The sequence below is a fragment of the Gracilinanus agilis genome, chromosome 1 (assembly GCF_016433145.1).
Source record: "Gracilinanus agilis isolate LMUSP501 chromosome 1, AgileGrace, whole genome shotgun sequence".
NCBI lineage: Eukaryota > Metazoa > Chordata > Mammalia > Didelphimorphia > Didelphidae > Gracilinanus > Gracilinanus agilis.
Window position 1 is genome coordinate 25,633,154 of NC_058130.1, and position 21,339 is coordinate 25,654,492.

The window sequence follows — 21,339 nt, forward strand, 5'->3', positions numbered from 1 at the left end:
GCTTTTTTCTCTCTGGATGCTGAAAGCCATCCAAATCATTTCCCTCATATCCATGAGTCAGAGTTCCTTTTTCCAAGTCGCCAAAGCACCTCTGATTAAAACAGAGAATGAAGGGATAGAATCACCATTCTGCCATCTTGCAAAGCACTGACCCACATATGCTTGAGATCACTCCTACTGCAGTGTCATGGTGCCATGTAGCTCAGGAATAACAAAAGGGTAAAGGCAAGAAAAGTTCTCGCACACAAAAACAGGATTCAACTCTCTGGTCCTCTTCTTCTCTTCTTCCATCTACCTATTTTGGATTCCACTGAGTAGAGTAAATTGGCAGATGAGGCCCAGTCTAACATAGCATCAAAGCCCAGCAGATGGGGTGAATTGGGGGAGGGGGAAAAGAGAGGGAATTTTCTACACCTGTTCAGATTTGGGGTCCAGGCAGCTGTGCTTGGAGGCAGCTATGTCTGAATAATCAGGCACAGAACTCTTCATGCCTGCTGCAATCATAAATGGAACCTAGATTAGAATGCATGAGAATGTTTGTCTTTCTGTGGTACTGAATAAAAATGTACCTTCTTTGTTTTCAGGCAAAGTCAATGGTTTCCAACTGGCAATCCAACTCTTCCTCAGGAACTCTCTACAGAAAGAGTCATGGACTGATTTGAACTCATATTGAAGGATAAAAGTAGTCAGGGATAGAGTAGAATTTATTTTACATTTCCTGGCATAAATGATAGAGTGCTAGACTTGGAGTCAAGGAGACTGAGTTCAGATCTTTTAGGGTGTGATCCTGCGCATAATCATTTACCCTCCCTATGCTTCAGTTTCTCAAGTAAAGATAAGAAGAACATCCTTGATACAGAGATGTTGTGAGAACTAAATGAGAAAATATATGTAAAGCCCAAACTTAGATGATCTGAATATTGCTATTAGGCAATGAGGTGGCACATGGAATAAAAGTCTTTTGCTTAGAGTCAGAAAGAGTTCTTAAGGAAGAGTTGGCTCTCCAGTTGGGCACCATTGACTTTGACTGAAAACAAAGAAGATGCATTTTTATTCAATACAACAGAAAAACAAGTCACTGTCTTATTAGTATTCTTTCATGAGCTTGGATTCTCAGAGGCTGGCTAGCTAAGTGTGACCCTGGGCAAGTCATTTAACCTACTCATCAATAAAATGGAATAATAATATGCATCCCAAACCTTAAGACTGTCTATAAATGACCACTCTTGTTATTTGTTATTATTCATGTTCTGATCTTAAGTTTGATGGAGTTCAGTTAAAAATCCAAATGTAACCCTCTATCATCTATGCCAGGGAAATATAAAATAAGTCTACATCTTCCTTGGCTATTTTTCATTTTCAATAGAGTTCTTAAGGAAGAGTTGGCTCTCCAGTTGGGCACCATTGACTTTGACTAAAAACAAAGAAGGTGCCTTTTTATTTAGTACAACAGAAAAACAAGTCACTGTCTTATTAGTATTCTTTCACGGTTAGTTTGGTGTCTTGGTCTTCTTTAGGATTGGGGTTATTTCATTTTTGTCTTTGCATCATCAGCACCAAGTACAGGGCTCGAAATATAGACAGTAGCACTTAATATAAAGGAAATGCTTTTATTCAGTCGAATAAAATAATTGCTTTTTGTAACTGAATGGAAGTAGTAGTGGTGTAAACTCATCTGTTTATGTTGTATGGGGATTTGTTGTTTGTTAGTTTATGACCAACCATGAGCTTTCTTCTTGTGACTTTAGCAACTCATTGTGTCTTTCAAAGTATTCTTTAGGTGATACTTTCTCACAACCTTCAGTTGTAAAAAAGTGTCTCCCATTTCCTTGCCTCTACGCTAAGTCTAGGCTCTAAATTTTCTGTTGTTCATCCTCATCATCACTCCCTCGGTGTTCTAGGATGTCTTGCTACCCAGCTAGAAGGGCCACATTAGAAACACTCACACTGACACGTTTTTTAACCCCAAAAACCCATGTAGTTAAAATATAACCAGATGACCAATGACTTGCAGGAATAGATCTAATTGTTGGGAGGATTCTTTTTTTAGCTCATGAAAAACAAAAATATGTAGCAATAATATAATTAGAAGATTTGTTATAAACATATAATAAATTATAATAAATATGCTTATTCAAGAGAGACAAATTCTCACATTATCTATGTCCAAAAATCTAGATTTCTTTCCATTTTTCCCTTCCCTGAGAAGGCTGGCAATACAACATAAGTTGTGCATATATTATCATTTAATACATATTTCCCTGTTCATTAGGTTGTGAAACAAGACTCCTATTGCTTACACTAAAGAAAAATACACAGAAGATATAAAGTGAAGAATGGTATCTTAATACCACTATTAGATTTGTTTCCTAAGATGATCAAGGAGAAAAGAAAAGAAACTATATTTTGAGGAGATTCTTGATCAAGTGCATATTAACCAAAAAATGGCCCCAGAGGTCCTTTCCAGAGTTCAGTCTTTGATCTACTGAAGTCCTAGCTTATCAACAATTTGACCATACACTTGCTCATTACCTACAACGTGTGTGACCCTATGATAGGCAGGAAGTTTCAGAAATAAATGAAGAATTACAATCCTTGCCTGCAGGAAGCTTATAGCTTTGTGGAGGGGAATAAGATATGTACAAAATTGAATTTGGTGCACATAATGTTGTTGTGAGGAAGATTATTATTTAGTTGTTATGCAGGAGACTTAGCAGGAAGGGCTGGAGAATTCCACATGGAATGGGGAAGCAGGAAGTGGCTTGCACTCTCTGAAAAGGACTCCTTGGTGGTTGGGACAGGGAGTAACTGATACCCTGGGAGACCTCAGAGCTTGTGGAGTTGTACCCTGATTCCCTGGGATCCTGGAGTGTGGTGAAGGTTGGAAGCGGAGGAGGTTAAAAGAATAGCAAAATCCTTCTAGTTGAGGATAATCAGAGCCGGTTGAATGAGAAGAGTCTGGTTAGGGAGCAGCAGCTGACTCAGTGGATTGCAAGCCAGATCTAGAGATGGGGAAGTCCTGGGTTCAGATCTGGACTCAGATATTTCCTAGATGTGTGACTCTGAGGAAGTCACTTAACCCCCATTTCCCAGTGCTTACCACTCTTCTGCCTTGGAACCAATACATAGTCTTGATTCTAAGACAGAAGGTAAGAGTTTAAAAAGAATTTTTTTAAAGAATCTGGATATAAGCTATGCCTTGAAGAATGGCGTGGGGCAGGGCATTGAAGGAATAGGAAAGGAAAGACACAGAGATGAGGAAACATAGACCATGTTTATGTATCTATAAAATGAGCTGGGGAACCTAATTTCTCAGGGAGAAGCTGGAAAGCCACAAAACCCATTTTCTGAAAAGCAGAGAGATACACCCTCATGAAAATAGCAATTAATCCATCAGCCTTTGGTAAAAATCTACTGTGTGAAGGCATCTAGGTGCTCAGTGGATTGAGAACCAGGCCTAGAGACAGGAGGTTCTGGGTTCAAATCTGGTCTCAGACACTACCTGGGTGACCCTGGGCAAGTTGCTTAACCCCCATTGTCTAGTCCTTACCCCAGGTTGTGAGGGAGGAAGATAATTAATAAATTCTGATTGGATGACTATACCATATCCCACTTGAAATACCTGATAGGCAATTGACGATACAGAACAAGAGCCTAGGGGAGAGACTGGGGCTGGATATTTAGAACTTGGAATCACTTGAATAGATTTTGTTCCTTGGATCTAAAGTCTCTTTGGCTTTACCCAGTGCCTTTCATATTTGGAGTCCCCTTTCATTCCCTAAGACATGCATGGAATCCACATTGATTCATAATTGTACCCAGAGGAACTGACAATGTCCCCAAGTGAGGGATTATAGAAAGAAGAAGGCTCAGGACAGAGCTTTGAGGACACATGCAGTTAGTGGGGCATGGAATGTGCAAAGTAAAAAGACTGAGGAGTTGGTGAAATATTCAGCAAATGATGAATGATTCTGATATCTTTTTCGATGACTTTTATCTGACATGGCTTTAACTATAAAAACAAACGCTCATATACACACACACAAAGCTGGAAAAAATCCCAGCGTCTTTGTTTAGACTATGATATTTCTCATGTTATAATGTATTCTAAGAACTTTTTTCTTTGCATTTTGTCTTCCTCTCTTTATTTTATTACATCATAAATCTCAACTATTTGGTGGGAGCCATCATCTATATGTGAAAACTAAGCAGCTTACTTGATAACATCTCGCCTCCCCATCCCCCCCCCACCTTCTCTTTAGAAGATTAAACGGAGACTGTTGTGTCTGATACCAGAAGAGATTTCACCAATCATGTATCCTTTCCTTGTAGGTCAGTCAGAGGGACAACCCAGCACTGGATCCCATTATCCATGGATTGAAGGGTGTCGTCCATCATGGTAAGCGAGCAACTTCAACTTCTTTTCACTAGAAAAAAAAGAAGGGCTGGAATCTCAGCCCTTAGGGATGGGGTCACCCTTCAGAGGACATATGGAGGTACAAATTCTTCATTCAGTGATGTTTAAGGGCATTAACATCACACTATGATTGGTAGAAAGTAGACCCATTTGTTACTCCCTCATGGGTTAAGGCTAACAGTGAGCCATTTGTTTCTTTTTAGTCACTGCTCAGGAATATATTCTTTATCAATTAGAGTCCAGGCCCATAGATCATTCCTATTAGTACCAGATACTTCATACCTGATATTTGTCTTATCCTTATTCTAAAAATACTGTCCTTTCAAGTTTCTTCTCATTTCTGTTAGCATATTTGTCTTTGACATTTTGGGAGCTGATGCTGAAACATCAAATTGAATGTACAAATTAACTATACCTTTTTTAGCTGATAAACATCATGAGAGTGTTGAAATATACATATATATGTACATATATACACATATGTGTAAGTGTATTGAAACTAGGGGCAGCTAGGTGACTCAGGGGATAGAATGCCTGACCTGGAATCAGGAAGGTCTGAGTTCAAATTCAGGCTCAGATGCTTACTAGCTATGTGACCCAGGGTAAGTCATTTATCCTCTGTCTGCCTCCATTTCCTCATCTGTAACATGGAGATAATAATAGCACCTTCCTCCCAGGGTTGTTGTGAGGATCAAATATGGAAGGAATTGTCAAGCACTTAGTGCTCCATAAATGTTAGCTAGCATTAATAGCAGTTGTATATAATAGAGTGTCTAGGGACTGGGCCAGTCGTTTTCTCAGTATAAAGAACTCCCTGGTAGAGAAACTCCCTCCAGAATTGCATATCAACACATTCTCTGCAATTTATCATCTTAGAGAGGTACCTAGAAAATGAGAGGTTAAATGACTTATCTAGAGCCACACATTTAGTTTGGGACTTGTATCCATGTTTTCCTGGCTTCAACGCTGACTCTCCATCTACCATGTCATATATATACACAATGTGTGATGTACATACCTATGTATACAAATGTGTGTGTACACACACACACACACACACACACACACACATACACACACACACAGAGCTACTCGCTATTTGACTTACATCCAACTTATTATCCCCAAGCTCATTACAGGTAAAGAAGGAAAGATGAATATATCTTCTCTCTTAGGGCTGGATTTTATTGGAGGAATTTTCTTGCAACTTTATTATCAGTAATGCATCATTAGCGATGACACCAAGATCCTCTAATTTCAAAAGTACCCTTGTGGCTGCCAGCAGTGGGAGTCTGGGCTTAATGTAATGATTTGCAAAGTTTTAATAATCTAATTAGAATTCCAGAGGCATCAACAGAAATGGCAGTTAGGTACCACAATAAATCTTTTTTTCCATCTATACTGCTGTGATAAAACATCACACCTTTTCAGAGGATTGTCTTTAGACATTAGCTAACGCCTTAGAGCTTAACCAACATTTTTTCTTCCTTCTAAAATTCTAAAACCAATGGACAGTGGTAGATGGAAACACATGGCATTGGGAATTCATTGCCCTCTTTTCAGTCATTAAATGGTAAAAGTGAAAAATTAGGGTTAAATGATACCACCCTCAGAATGCCTACCTTTGAAGAAATCATTCTAGATTCTCTTTGATTCTATAAATTACAGAATTAACCTAGATAGGAAAGTCTAAACCCTGAGCAAGAAGGCAGGTTGATTTCTGCCACAATGGAATCACAAGGTAGGTTTCATTGGAGAATACAACAGACATATAAAAAATTACCTTGAGATACCTTTGACTGTTTAGATTTTGTTGTCTGGATCTGAAGTCCCCTTAGCTTTATCCAGTGTTTTTCATATTTGGAATCCCCCATCATTCCCTAAAACACCCATGGAATCCACATTGATTTATAGACTGCCATATTGGACTTCATTCCATATTGGATTCTGACAATGAATGAAATAATTTCCTCAAGATTTTTTATGCCTCAAAAGACCTATCAAGGGGCTTCTGGAGGTGGAGCCAAGATGACAGAGTAATCCAGAGCAGCTCCATGCCACCATGAGTATCCTCTCTGACCAAGATTAAAACGTCACCACAAAACAAATACAGAAGTGAAAGAACCAAGAAGGACACAGAGTGAAACAACTTTCATGAAAAGAAAAACCCAAAAGATAGGCAAAGAACATCTGGGGGTTGGGGATGAGAGGAGAACAGAGCCAGCAAGAGGCTTTAGCAAGGAGGGAAGAGCAATCCACACACCCCCACCCCACATCTACTGACTGAGGTTTGGGAACCTATTCCCAAGACAACATCTGGATCCTGAGATCCTGCCAGGGCAAATAGTGATACAAACCAACCCATACCCTTTGAAATTTTAAACCTGTAGGGAAGTCTGGAGAGCCCCAGCCCAGGGAATTCTAGTCTGGGCTTGAGATAAGGACTTAGTTCACACTTTGGGGTGGTTGATAGTTCTAAGTACTATGTACTTATCTTTTTGCCTAAAGCTTAGGACAAGGCTCCAAGACAGGGCAATCAAGGGTGTGCCTGACTGGATCAAGTCCATAGCCCCCTGACCTGATCAAGATCAGAGCTAGATCAAAAGTTTATGCCTAAGCTGAGGGTCTTTAAACTATCAGCATCTCAAGGGTCAATTAAATCAGCAGGGGGTTGAGGCTTTCAGAGCTCACAGCCCTCAGACCATCACTTCATCTCCCCAAGCTTACCTATAATTAGATAGGAAAAATGAGCAAGCAACAAAAAAAGCACCTAACACTTAAAGAATTTTTATGGAGACAAAGAGCAAGGTATAGATACAGAAGGGGACACCGAAGTCCAAAAGAAAAACATGGATTGGACACAGATTCTGGAAGAACTAAAAAAAGGCTTCAAAAACTAATTTAGAGAGATAGAGGAAAAGTGGGAAAGAGAAATGAAAGGGATGCAAGAAGAAATGGGCCAATTGAAAAAGAACCAAAAACTGATAAAGCAAAATTATGCCTTAAAAATGAGAATTGACCATCTAGCAACTAATGATTTTATGAGAAATCAAGAAACAATAAAGCAGAATCAATGGAATGAAAAAACAGAAGAAAATATGAAATATCTTATGGAAAAAAACCCTAGCCTAGAAAATAGATCTAGGAGAGACAATTCGAGAATTATTGGACTACCTGAAAGCCATGATCAAGAAAAATCCTTGGACATCATATCACAAGAAATTGTCAAAGATAACTGCCCAGAGATCCTTGAACAAGAAAATAAAATTGAAATTGAAAGAATTCATAAATCACCTACAGAAAGAAATCCTGAAATGACAACTTCCAGGAATATAATAGCTAAATTCAAGAGACACCAATCTGAGGGAAAAGTACTTCACATAGCCAGAAAGAAACCATTCAAATACCATGGAGCTACAATCAGGATCACCCAGGATCTAGTGGCTTCTACATTAAAGTACTGAAAGGCATGGAATAGGATATTCAAGAAGGCAAGATTTGGGTTTACAAACCAGAGTCAACTATCTAGCAAAACTGAGAATATTCTTTCAGGGGGAAAATTGACATTCAATAAGATAGTAGATTTCCAAGCATTCCTGAGGAATAAGCCAGACCTAAGCAAAAAAAAATGTGAAGTCCATACACAAGACACAAGAGAATCCCAAAAAAGTAAATAAGAAAGAGAAAATTTAAGGGACTCATTAAGGTCAAAATGTTTATATGTCTACATGGAAAGAAGATTTCTGTAATTCTCAAAAATTACTCTTAGTAATAGAGAAGATAAGATTTTTTATGCCTCATTATCTTGTCATCTTTTCTATTTTAAAAACATGTTGTGAGTTCATCAAGGCAGAAATCTGGCTTAGGAAACTGATTATTTGTCTGCTATCCAATATCGACATCATTACCAAAACTAATTACCAATGAGTATGTACATACAAAAAATTAGTCATTCAGCAAAATTTGTTAAGCACCTACTCTATGCTAGACCCAGAGTCTGGCTCATGGTAAGCCCTTGGTAATGCCTTTACAGAGTTTATATTCTTCTTCCTCACAAACAATCAACTATTTGACTAGTCTCCTTGGTGAAGAGTAGAAGAGTAAGTATGGCACAGAATAAGGCATGCTGGGTTTGGAGAACACAGAACCAAGATTCAGAACCTTTGAGACCTTTGAGACTTTTGAGACCTTGAGAAGTCACTTCTCTCCCCCTTGGCCTCGATTACCCCTACTTCTACCTTCACTTCATCAATAATGATTAAGCATTTATTAAACTCCTTCTATGATACCAGTCACTATTCTAGGCATTGGGGATACAGAGATAAGAGATAATGTGTTATGTAAGGAACATGAAGAAAGCATAGTTTGACTGGACTAAAGTATGTATAGGAAACCATGTATAGAAAAACATATGGTGAGAAGGGTAGATTTTGAGTCAGTTTATGAAGGACTTTAAATGCCAGACAGGTAGTTTGTGTTTTATACTTTAGGCAATAAAAGCTACTTAGGCAAGGGAGTGGGATAGTCCCATCTGTGGTTTAGGAATGAACTTTGACAGCTGGGTATAAGACAAGGAGATTGGTCCAAAACATCTATAAATTCTCTCTCAGCTCTAAATCTCTTCTCCAATGGCTATGGTCTTTGTCTCTATATAATCGGCACCCAGCAGTGAATCTAGCTCTTATTATGTGACATAAATTTGTAGGGTACCCAGCGGTGTGCTTGAAACAACTAAAACAAGCTCAGTTGTTAAATTTTCAGTGGGAGTATTTCCTTTCAGAAAACAACAGATACAACAAATCAAGGCTCAATTTATAATTTTCTTGATTATCTAAACCTAAGTGTTGGATAAAATACAAATATGCTTAATGAATTTTAAAGTCTACTGTAGTATATGCATTCTCCCCCTGCCCAGAGACCTGATAGTTCAATATTTACCAGCACACTTCTGACTGATAAATTCAGCAAATTCCTGATTTCCTCTTGCTCCTTTAAGCAACATGTAAGAAGGAGCAAAGGGAGAACTGTGCCAAGTGCTGGGTATACAAGTGCAAAACATTCCCTCAAAGGGCTTACGTTCTAACTGACCACAAATAGACTAAATCAAATCAGTAAAATTTTATCACTAGATAGGAATTCTGAAGTTGTCCAATCCAACCCTCTAATTTTACAGAGGAAGAAACTGAGGTCCAGAGAGTGAGAAAATTCAGATCACTGTAGCAAACCAATATTTGGCAAAGGAAGGGAAGGAAGCAGAGAAGTAAGAAAATTAAAATGGGGGGAACAATCTAGGAATATTCTGCTTCAAATAGCTAGAAGAACAAAGAAGTAGTCAGGCAACTAGGTGGCACAGTGGATTTAGTGCCAGGCTTAGAGTCGAGAAGACCTGCGTTCAAATGTGACTTCAGACACTTCTTAGCTATGTGACCCTGGGCAAGCCACCTAACCCCTGCCCTTCTGTCTTAGAGCTGTTACAAAGACAGAAAGTAAGGGTTTAAAACATTTATAGAGGTAAAAATCAGAATTGTACATTTGAGAGAAAATAGAAAGTACCCAATAATTTGTTAGGTATCATTACCCTCCATGGTTTCTGATGGTCTTTCTAAGTTCCTTTCACACTTCCTAAAAGAAATAAATGTTTAAAACATCAAAACACTGTCTTTGGGAATGGCAGGGATTCTCACTGGAAGTTGGGTGAGAAATCTGGGTTACCTCCTAATTTGATGGGGCATAAATAATTGTGCCCTTCAGAGAGTTCCTGGCTCAGTAATGATGATAGAGAAACTTACACGGTAAAATCAATACCTATGCTACTGCTGCTCAGTATTGGCCCTATTTTCTCTAATTCTGATACTACTACCTAAGAATCTGAATATTATGTTAAGGGGACTTTTTGTTAAAATTATTTTTAAAAAGGAAGAACTTCATAAAATCCCAGAGTTGTGATACAACCAGGCAATATGTCAAAAGAGACACAATAAATTGGGCTCCTGCCAGGGAAGGCTCAGTTCTTGCTGATCCTGAGGGGAGTTCAGTAGCTTCTTTTTATGAGGTAGATTATTGTCCATAAGAATAAAGAGAGAAGTGATTGACAGTTAAGTCTAGTTCCATGAAATTTCCATGGTAACTAAAAAGTCTTACAAGTCACCGCTTATTCTGGGTGAGTAAATCTGGACCCTAGAGATCAGAGCATTTAGAAGCAATGGAAAAAAAGTCAAGCCATATGGTGGACTAAAAAAGAATCTTGGATTTGAACCCAGTACTTCTATTCTATGCACTGACTGGTAAACAGATTCCTTCATCCTTTAAAAAGCCTTCAGCTTTCTCATCTTTCAAATGGGATAATAATTGCAGGTCTCTTTATCCCAAAGGGTTATAGTCCTCAGCATATATAGGTAACAAGTAGGAAAAAGTTTTCTAAAAGTGCAAAGTATAACATGAATATAGAGTGGTTGTTGGTTTTTTTAGTTATCTCTTACCTTCTGTCTTAGAATCAATAGTGAATATCTGTTTTAAGGCAGAAGAGTGGTAAGAGTTAGGCAATTGGCATTAAATGACTTGCCCAAGGTCACATAGCTAGGAAGTATTTGAGGTCAGGTGTGAGCCAAGTCATCCTCATCCCAGGCTTGGCTCTCCATCCATTGAGTAACCTAGATGCCCCTATAATTATAGGCAAATGATTTGGACATTTAAATGTAGTCAGTATCAATATCTTTGATTGTCTCAATAACAATTGGGATTAAGTGACTTGCCCAGGAACTCAAAGCTAGGAAGTATCTGAGATCAGATTGGAACTCAGGACCTCCCATATCTCCAGGCATGGTTCTCTATCCACTGAGAAAACTAGCTGCCCCATACTTTGTAATTACTCAATTAGATTTCCCTCTCCTTGTGCCTTTCTCTTCCCAGAGAGCTATTCCTTATAACAAGAAATTGTAAAAGAAAGAAAAAGCACTGTCATTGATATAGCTCTTTTCCAGGTGTTAAGAACACTTTACAAGTATTACCTCATTTGAGCTTCACATCAACTCTGGAAAGTAGGTGCTATTTTCATCCCTATTTTACAGATGAAGAAACTGAGGCTGAAAGTGATTAAGTGTATTGTCCAGGGTCACAAAGCTAATTAAGTGTCTGAGGCTGGATTTGAACTCTTGTCTTTCAGACTCCAGCTTCTAAGCTCTAAAAGGTTCAATAGAGTGATGAACAGATTGGCAAGGTCTTACTTGGTATGCAATGAATCCTATGTCTTGATGCCAACCTCTGCAAAAGATTTGGGGAATGTGTCTTTCCTAGATCTTCTTTGGGGTGTTGTGAGGAAGTTTACTAAATTATTATTTAGGAGACCTAGCAGAAAGGGCTGGAAAATTCTAAATGGAATGGAGAAGCAGGAAGTGTGGCCTCTCTCCCTGAGACAGACTCCATGGTGGTTGGGACAAGTTGTCTGATCCTGGGAGAGGATAAGTCTGTCCTTGATAATTTCTTGGCATTCTGGTTCGTTTTTTAGTGGTCATTATTCTTTCCATTTTTAGCATATTGTTTTCTTAGCTCTGCTTTCTTCACTCGGCATCACTTCTCCTGCCTTTCCATGTTTCTCAGAATTCTTCATATTTGTCATTTCTTACAGCATAGTAATATTTTCTTATTAATGGCCTTTGGTCTGTTTAGCCATTCCCCCAATCAATGGATATCTCTTTTGTTTCTAGTCCCTTGCAACTGTGGTAGATAATTAATAATAACTGAGGAAACAATCCAAGTTACATGATTTATTAGGAAAACAGGCATAATAATTGGGTCAAAGGATTCTCCCATCAGTCCAAAGACCCTGAATACAGTGAGACAGAATTTTATGTATTAAAAACAATTAGTCAAATAAGATGAATTAATTAAAAGAAAGCAATTAACTAGGATATGAAATTAGGTTATCTGACTTCTAGTTGAAGGAGAGATTGGGGAATTTCCAAGTTGGGAAGGGAAGAGCAAACAGGTTGGAATTTCTTCAAATCAGAAAAATAAGTGTCCCACCCCACCCACCCCCAGGTATATATAGTCAATCAAAGGAATATAGAAACCAATCAGCCAGCATGGGGCCAGTTTTATGAGAAGATCGATGTGCTGCTTTACATGTATAATTGTGAGAAAACTCCTTGCATGGATCCTCAGATTTGACTAGGTTTCTTGTTGGCATAACCTAGGTCCTTAGTTAAAGGTTTCTAAGCAACAAGAAGAGATGCTTCAGCTTTCCAGACATGCAGGACAAAGTAGAGTTCAAATGATGGAATAAAGTTTTCTCACAATTTCTACAACTGAATAAAGTTTTCTTACAAGACAGAAATTGGACTAGACCCCTCATTAACTAGAAAGGAAATTGTGCTAGCTTCAAAATGAGTCACAAGTTGGCATCAGTGTGGTTCACTCAATTCCCTCACTACCACAAAAAATATTGCCATGTATGTATGTGTGTATATATATATATATATTTATGAATTAATGTGTGAGTATGTGTACAGAGGAAAAGGAGGAGAGAAAGAGAGATGGAGAGAGAGAACGAGAGAAAGAGGAAAGGGGATGAAGAAAGGAGGGAATGAAAGAGAAGGCATATGGGAGAGAGAGAGAGAGAGAGAGAGAGAGAGACAGACAACTCTTCTCTTTTGGTCATTGCCCTCCTTAGATATATATGTCTAGTACTGGAATTTCTGGTTCAAAGGTATGAATACTGTAGTCATTTTACTGGATGATTCCAAATTGTTCAGCTCTTATCTATTGCACTGCCTGGACACATTGTGCAGGAAAGTCTCTTTTCTTTATTCAGGAAATATTTCTCACCTGGCTCCATGCCTGGGTACTAGAGATAAGAAAACAAAAACAACAAAAAAAAAATCCCTGCCTTCTAGGCACTTAATTTCTCTATCCATATAATAAATGTAAACAAGATAAATACAAGATGAATGCAAGAAATATGCAAAGAGTATGTTTTGGGTATTTAATAAAGAATAATTTAGTGGAAAAGGGAACATGAATGTTCTAGCAACTGGGAGATCAAGAAAGGCCTTAGGTCATTTAAGAAATTTGAGCAGAGTCTTGAAAAGATCTCAGGATGGAAGCCTGGATTAGCTATTTCCAATCTCTGCTCATTCAGATTTATCCCTAGTCTGTGTTGGTGTTGGTGTTGTTAAACCCTTTCCATTTTTCCTAGAATTGATGCTTATTATCAGTTCCAAGGCAGAGGATTGATAAGGGCTAGGCAATTGGGGTTAAGTGACTTGCCCAGAGTCATACAGCTAAAGAAGTATCTGAGGCCGAATTTGAACCCAGGGCCTCCTGATTCCAGCTCTAGCTCTCTATCCACTGAGCCATTTAATTGCTCCTATTCACAGTCTTTTAATAATCATAAGCAAATGACTGGACATTGAAATGAAGTCTGTCTCAATATCTTTGATTGTCTCTGATCAAATGGAAGAAGACATAGATGAAAGGGACCTTGTATTTAAAAAGTTTTTCACAGTATATTTTTTTTTTAAATTTGTCATCTGATCCTACCTGCTTTCTGTTACTTTTAACAGTCCTCCCAAAAGAATGTTTGTCTCCATGGTCCAACAAACTAAAAGGCATTAAAATACCAACTCCAGGGCAGCTAAGCGGCCCCCTGGATAAAAAGTGAGACCTGGAGTTGGGAGGTCCTGAACTCAAATCTGATCTCAGACACATTCTAGTTGTGTGACCCTGAGCAAGTCACTTAACCTGAATTGCCTAGGCGTTTCAACTTACTCCTCTGCCTTGGAACCAATAATTCATACTGATTCCAAGATGGAAAGTAAGAGTTTAAAAGAACACATCATTCTATTCCCTCGTGTTAATCAGCTGAAAATCCAACTTTTATCATTTTGAAAGGAAATGTTGCCAAGATTGACAGACTCATCATTTAGCTTCTTGTGACTTTTCTCCATGCCTCTCTATCTATACATGTTTTCCTTTCCTGCTCTGTGAACCCCTTAAAACAGAAATAAAGTTTTTCTCTTTCTTGGAGAGAAAAAGGAATGGGAAGAGGGAAAGAGACCAAAGGTGTAATAGATTTCCCTAAAACCTTCTATCGGTGGCAGAGTGTGAAATGATGATTTTCCCTCACAAAGTCTTCAAAAGAAAGTGATCAGTGATAGTACAAATTGATTATTAGCACCTGAAAAAAACTCATCTAATCATATTACAAAATGAGGCCATTCCAGATTTCCTTCAACAAATTCAGGCTTGGATAACTGAGTGTGGCAAAATCCCAATTTTTGAAGAATAGCTCATCTGAGGGTTTGGCCTCTTGCCTCAGACTGGGTTTCATTTGTCCATTTGGACTTGGTCCTGATATGTGTTTATTTTCTATTTTATCTATCTTTATATATGCTATTTGTCCTAACATTCTCCTACAGGTCGAGAATCATTTTCAAATTTATTGTTGTTATTGTTTTTCAGTTTGTTTTGGGGGGGAGTTTTGGTTTGGTTTTTTTGGTGGGGGGAAGATTCTCTTGTGCCTAGAATTTTTAGATCACCTGTTTAATTCCATTGGTAATGGATATTTCCTCTACCAATAGAGATGAGTACTTTTTTCTTAAACTTATTGTCTGAAAGAATTGTCTGAGGGCTAGAGAGCTTTGTTGAATCTCCCAAGAGGCACTTTTGGAACCAAGTATCCTTATATTTTAGGCCATCTCTTTGTCCATTGTTCTATGATTTCTCTAAAGCCTAGTAAATATAGTGAGTGAGTGAGTGAGTGAGTGAATAAATGAATGAATGATTGAATGAATGAATGAATGAATGATTCCCCAAACTGACATGAGTGTGTATGGAGAAAGGAACAGTGAAACTTATTTCAATCCTACCAAGTTTAAATAGGTGCTTGTTATAATGTTGACAGTGAGGTAACAGATACATTGTCTTGGCAATCCATGTTCAAAGACTGATCTAAGTCAAAAAGAAGTTTCCAACTGGATCTCTGGGAAGGTTACTCTCTCTCTCTGATAAAAATCACCCATCTGTCTGTCTTTGATGTATTCAAATGTGGGTAAAGAAGGTAGAGTGGGCTACCCTTTGAGAACCCAAACACAAAGACAAACTCACTCTCAAAAACCATACATTCTGAGGGCAGCCAAGTGACTCCATGGATTGAGATGCAGACAGTCCTGGGTTCAAATGTGACCTCAGACACTCCCTAGCCATCCTGGGTGAATCACTTAACCCAAATTGCCTAACCCTTACCACTCATTGTTTGGCCTTAGAACCAATACTTAGTATTGATTCCAAGAGGGAAGGCAACAGTTAAAAACAAAAACAAAAAACCTTAAACTCTAAATATAGTAAGAATATTAAAAGGTAAAATTGTATAGCATTTTCATGTTAATTAGCACTTTATATATATTATCTTATTTGAGAATGATGACAACTCTATGAATAAGTGCTATTATTATCCTCATTTTTGAACATGAGGAAACTGAGGTATAGATTAGAGAAGAGACAGAGATCACATAACTAAGAAATGTCTCCAAGCACATCCAAAGTGCTGGAGAATAGCATTTAGGTATATGTGCACGTAAAAGAGTAGAAGGCATTGTTAGGAAGGAGATAGCATTTAGAAGCTGGTGGAAGGGTAGAGGTTAGGAAGGGCTTTACGAAGGCTATGATATATAAGCTAGAATGTATAGAGTGAACAGGCACAGTGTATAGGGTGCTGGACCTGGAATAAGAAAGTACAAAGTTTTTGTTTTGATGTGTTATTTTTTAAATATAAAATTCCCAATTCTCTTCCGCTAGTACTTTCTCCACCCATTGCAGAGGCAAATGATATATCAGTTTTATGTGTGAAATTATGCAAAACTTATTTCCATTTCATCCATGCTACAAAAAATACAAGAAAAATTAAATTAGAAAAAAAAATTGCTACAGTCCACACTCAAAGTTCATCAGTTCTCTTTCTGGAGGTGGATGGCATTTTTCATTTTGGGTCCTTTGGAATTGTCTTGGATTATTGTTTTGATCAGAGTAGCTAAGTCTTTCACAATTGATCATCCTCACAAGATTGCTGTGTAGAATGTTCTCTTGGTTCTGCTCACTTCACTTTGCATCAGTACTGGTAAATCCTTCCAGATTTTTCTGAAATTATGCTGACCATCAATTTCTTATAGCACAATAGTATTCCATCACAATCCTATGCCACAACTTGTTCAACCATTCCCCAGTTGATGGACAACCCCTCAATTTCCAGTTCTTTGCCACCACAAAAAAAAAAAGAACTGTTACAAATACTTTTATGTATATAGGTCCTTTTCCTTCATCTTTGATCCCTTTGGTATGTAGACTCAGTTACTGGGCCAAGGTGCATATGCATGGTTTTATATGCACAGGTCTATCACCCTTTAGGCAAATTGTTTTCCAGAACAGCTGGGCCATTTCACAGTCCAGTAATGGTATGTTAGTGTCCCAATTTTTCCAAATCCACTTCACTATTTGTCATTTTAAGTAATATTTTATTTTTTCCTCAATTACATGTAAAAATAATTTTTAACATTCATTTATTTTTTAAGTTTTGAATTCTAAATTCTCTCCCTCCTTTCTGTTCTCCCTCCTACCCTTCCCCCTTTCCTGAGATGGCAGGCAATCTGATATTCACATGTATAATCATGCAAAACGTCTTTCTATATTAGGCATTTTGTGGAAGAGATCTCAAACAAAAACAAAAAAAGAATGCAATTAGGAAGCTGCTCCAAAAAATAGTCCAGGAAAGAGCTGGTGCAATCTGAACTAGGGTATAGTGGCCGTGGAAGTGGTGAGAGAGGACAGGACTTGCCAGTGGACTGGATATAATTGATGAGGGTGAATGCAGAGACATGGATCACTTGAAGCTTTCAAATTAGGGAACTGGAAGGATGGTGGTGTCCATTAATGAAACAAGCATTTAGCGATGTTACAGTTTGGGTGTGGAAAGGAAGAAAATAAATTCTGCTTTTCCATATATTGTGTTTGAGATGCTGATGAAACATCGAGGTGAAGAAGTCTAGTAGAACACAGACAATGTGGGACTGGACGTCAGGAGAGCAAATAGGGATGATATCTAGATTTCAACATCATATATATAGAGAGAGAGAGTTGATAATTGGTCTCATGGGAATAGATGAGATCACCTAGAGATAATGTTGGCAAAAAGGAGGATACTCCAGTCTAGTACTGAAGATGGTTGCTCAGTCAAGTTTGGGGGAAGATTTCTTGGCTGAAAACAGGAAGCAAAAAGGGGCCTTATGTCCAAAGAGGGGAAAGAAATTTCTTTTAGGATGAGTAAGGTACCTTGTTATAAAAGGCATTGTTGCCCCCAAAGCAACGGAGATATGGTTAAAAATAGAGGAGCTCTAAGAAGGGAGAGAGGCATTCTTGGCTTAGTTTCCCAGTGGATCCATTCATCGGTTGCCATCAGGCATCACAACAAGAAAACACAGTTAGCAGTGTGACAGTTTTTTCAACTTTTACCATAACTACCCCTGACAAGCTGTTTGCTCTGTGTGCAGAGTAATTGCAAGCTGAAGAAAGAAAGGTGGCTGTCTTGGGATTCCATCATTAGCAGGAGACTTGTGAGGCAAATTTGCTACTGGAATTGAGAAAAGAAATGAAAAGAGCAAGAGATGGGGTGTCAAGTGATGTGCCAAAAACTGGGTAGTTGGCTGCTCCTGGGACATTATCTCTCTGTCTTCCTGTCCTTGAGATGCTCTTCAGTGTCACCACTGCCCACTCCTGCCTAATTGCAGACCACGGTGTTTCTTGTATACAATATATAGGAGAGAAGATGGAGTACTCCGCATGGGAAAGCTGCCCATCATGTGTGGAGAGAAGCAGGGCAGTGGGTCCTGGGGCAGAGCTCTCTGGACCACGCATCCTTTGACAGGGTCTGTGTGCCTACAGTCTCCATTCTAGACATGAATACTTTTCTTTCTCTAGGAAGAGAGTCAGCAGGAACTAGACATGGCGAGCACTCAATGACATAACCAAAAAAAGAAATCGATTCCATTTTAAAAGACAAGCATGGACACGTTAACCGATATGAAAGTCCTCCCTGATGCAGCTCACTGGGTGCAGGCAAGCCAACAACTTGTTAAAACAAAGATCAAAATTAATATTAAACAAGGAAAATAAAATTGAGTAAAAATGTACCTGGCACCTAGTAGGCTTTTAAGAAGTTCTTGCTGATCAAGGAGCTCTTACATGGACTCTGGAGCTACAAGGAGAACTCGTCGCCTAAATGTAGTGTGGAGAGAAATGGAGTATTCACAGGACTCCATCTCTTTTTTGGTGATTATTAGTCCCAATCCCTAAAAGTCCTGTCCAGAAATTTTGAATTCCAAAGTAAAGCCTCAGAAATTCAGAAAAATAGGAGAAATCAATCTGAATTTATCTTTAAAAGTTCAAACAGTAAAAAATCATATAAACAATATAGTTTTATTACTTTTAAGGTGGTTTTATTTTGACAGAAGAGAAAGCAGTTTGGTCCTTTGATTCCTGCAGTATGAGGAGCATCCTGATGTATTAGCCCATTCTCCTCAAACAAATTAACAACTTTTCTTCTAATTAGTGTTAGAGAATCTGGAACGACGAAACCTTATATGGTCATACAAACAATATGTATCAGAGATAAGAGTTGAACCTAGATCCTCCTGACTCCTAGGCTGGCACTTTATCCATTAACTTTTAGTGGCCTCTTCATTAACTATTGTTTAAACCCTTACCTTCTGTCTTAGAATCGGCAGGGCAACTAGATGGCTCAGTAAATTGAAAGTCAGGCTTGGACACATGAGGTCCTGGGTTCAAATGTGGCCTCAGACACTTACTTGCTGTGTGACTCTGGACAAGTCACTTAGCCCCCCACTGTCTAGCTTTTACTGCTCCTATCCCTTGGAATCAATTCACATTATTAATTCTAAGATGGAAGGCAAGGGTAAAAAACAAAAAAAAGAATCCATATCAAGTATCATTTCCAAGACAGAAGAATGATAAGAGCTAGACAGTGGGAGATTAAGTGACTTACTTAGGGTCACACAGTTAGGAAGTATTTGAGACCAGATTTGAATCTAGGCCTTGCTATCTCCACCATTGGCTTTCTATCTACTGAGTCACTTTATTATCACTTCTTCATTAACTAGGATCAATACTAAGGATTGGTTCCAAGGCAGAAGACCAGTAAGGACTAGGCAGTTGGGTTAAGTGACTTGCCCAGGGTCACGCAGCTGAGAACTGTCTGAGACCAGATTTAAACCTAGGACCTCCCATCTCTAGGCCTGACTTTCAAATTCACTGAGCCATCTAGCTACCCCTCTTCATTAATTTTCAAAATAAATGGACCTTGTTCAGAAATCCACTAACCGAGCCTTGTTGGTATTAAGGGGGGGGGTTGCTAAAGGGTTTGAAACTTTCATGATTTATAGAATAACCTGTTCCCCAAGCATAGTTCCACAAATAACTTCTTTATTTGTACCTTAATGGCCTTTATTCTGAGAATTCAATAGGCATTGCCCAAGTTCCACCATTGGCAGAGATCCTAAGCCCCAAGTCTCAGGACCCCCTTGACTCCTTCTGCTCCCCACTTCATCATAACATGCCTGGATTCTTTGGTTTGGCTAACTCAATGCCAAAAGCCCCAAATAGCTTTCCATGACTCAACTAGAAATGCCCCTTGGTCCACATATATTGCTGGATGAGGATGGAGTCAGTAGTGGCTTTCTCCACCCAAATCACTCCATCCTTTAATGCCAGACAGCCCTCTTCTATGGACTGGTCCCTGAGTGATGCTGCCTCTCAAGGAAGATCTTGGCCAAGGATGTTGAAGGTGCCATTTTTGTCAACCACCAGCATTCAGCCATGGAAGTTTTGAGCTTCAGTTGGCCATTTTAGCTCAGATGTGAGGAGGTTCATTACTAGTAGCCCTGCCTTTGGAGTTCATAAAAATTCCAAAGCTTTTCAAGGAATTTCAGTTCCTATATATGGTAGAAACCATTGGCTCCTCGGCAGCTAGGTGGGGTAATGAATAGACTGCTGGACCTGAAGCCAGGAAGACTTAGTTCAAAACCAGCCTCAGACACTTAACAAGTTATACAGCCCTGAGCAAATCACTTAACCTCTACCTGCCTCAGTGGTCAAATGGAGATAATAGCAGCAATCTCACAGGGTTGCGTTGTCATGAGGATCAAATGAGATAACGGGGGTAAAGTGCTTCCCATAGTGGGTGCTTTATAACTCCTCGTTTTCTTCCTGCCATGCCAACACAAGTGACAAATCAATGAAACCTGAACTGATGAATTTGGAGTTATATTTCCTTTAAAATCAGTCATTGTGAAAAAATGAATTGCCTTCCCTTTGGGGAGGAAATATATTGTGACTTACATCAACTTGGGCCTCCTGGTGGTTTTCAGGTCAGATTGTAAGACATGATTTCCCTTTTGAAGTTCCTATTTCCAACAATCAATCCTATCTAACCTTCCTGAGGAGTGCTATAAATATGCAACAATCCTATCATTGCTAATTGGCTTCATTCACTTAAGGATCCAGAAAGCCCAAATGCTTATCTGAACTCTTTTGATCTAGAACATCATAGAGAAAAGGGCTCACTTGGGGGATTTCCAGTGTTTCCTGATTTCAAATGGGTCAGAAATGCCAGTGGAGGCATGTGGACTAGTTTCTATCTGTTATCTAGGAAGGTGAAGCTGTGTGGTTTATTTATATTTTTTCTAATTAACTTAATGCATAAAAGACTTCAAAAGCATTCAGTTTGGGTTCAGTTTGGAGTACAGTTCTCATAAGATCGGCCAAAATCAGCTTCCTTTGTCAATATATTTATTATTGCAACAGAATTTTGATGACTGTGGAGATGATACATTTTTCATCATCTGTGTGTATGTGTGTTA

The 21,339-nt window shown here is 38.7% G+C and overlaps 1 protein-coding gene across 1 annotated transcript in view; it reads left to right on the forward strand.

Moving 5' to 3' along the window:
- The window catches only part of PTPRG (protein tyrosine phosphatase receptor type G), an 816,071-nt gene that overhangs the window by 604,544 nt on the left and 190,188 nt on the right, over positions 1-21,339 (forward strand). Inside the window, exon 6 of the mRNA XM_044675683.1 lies at positions 4,333-4,399. Within this exon, the coding sequence (XP_044531618.1) occupies positions 4,333-4,399 (67 nt within the window). The remainder of the gene's footprint in view (positions 1-4,332; positions 4,400-21,339) is intronic.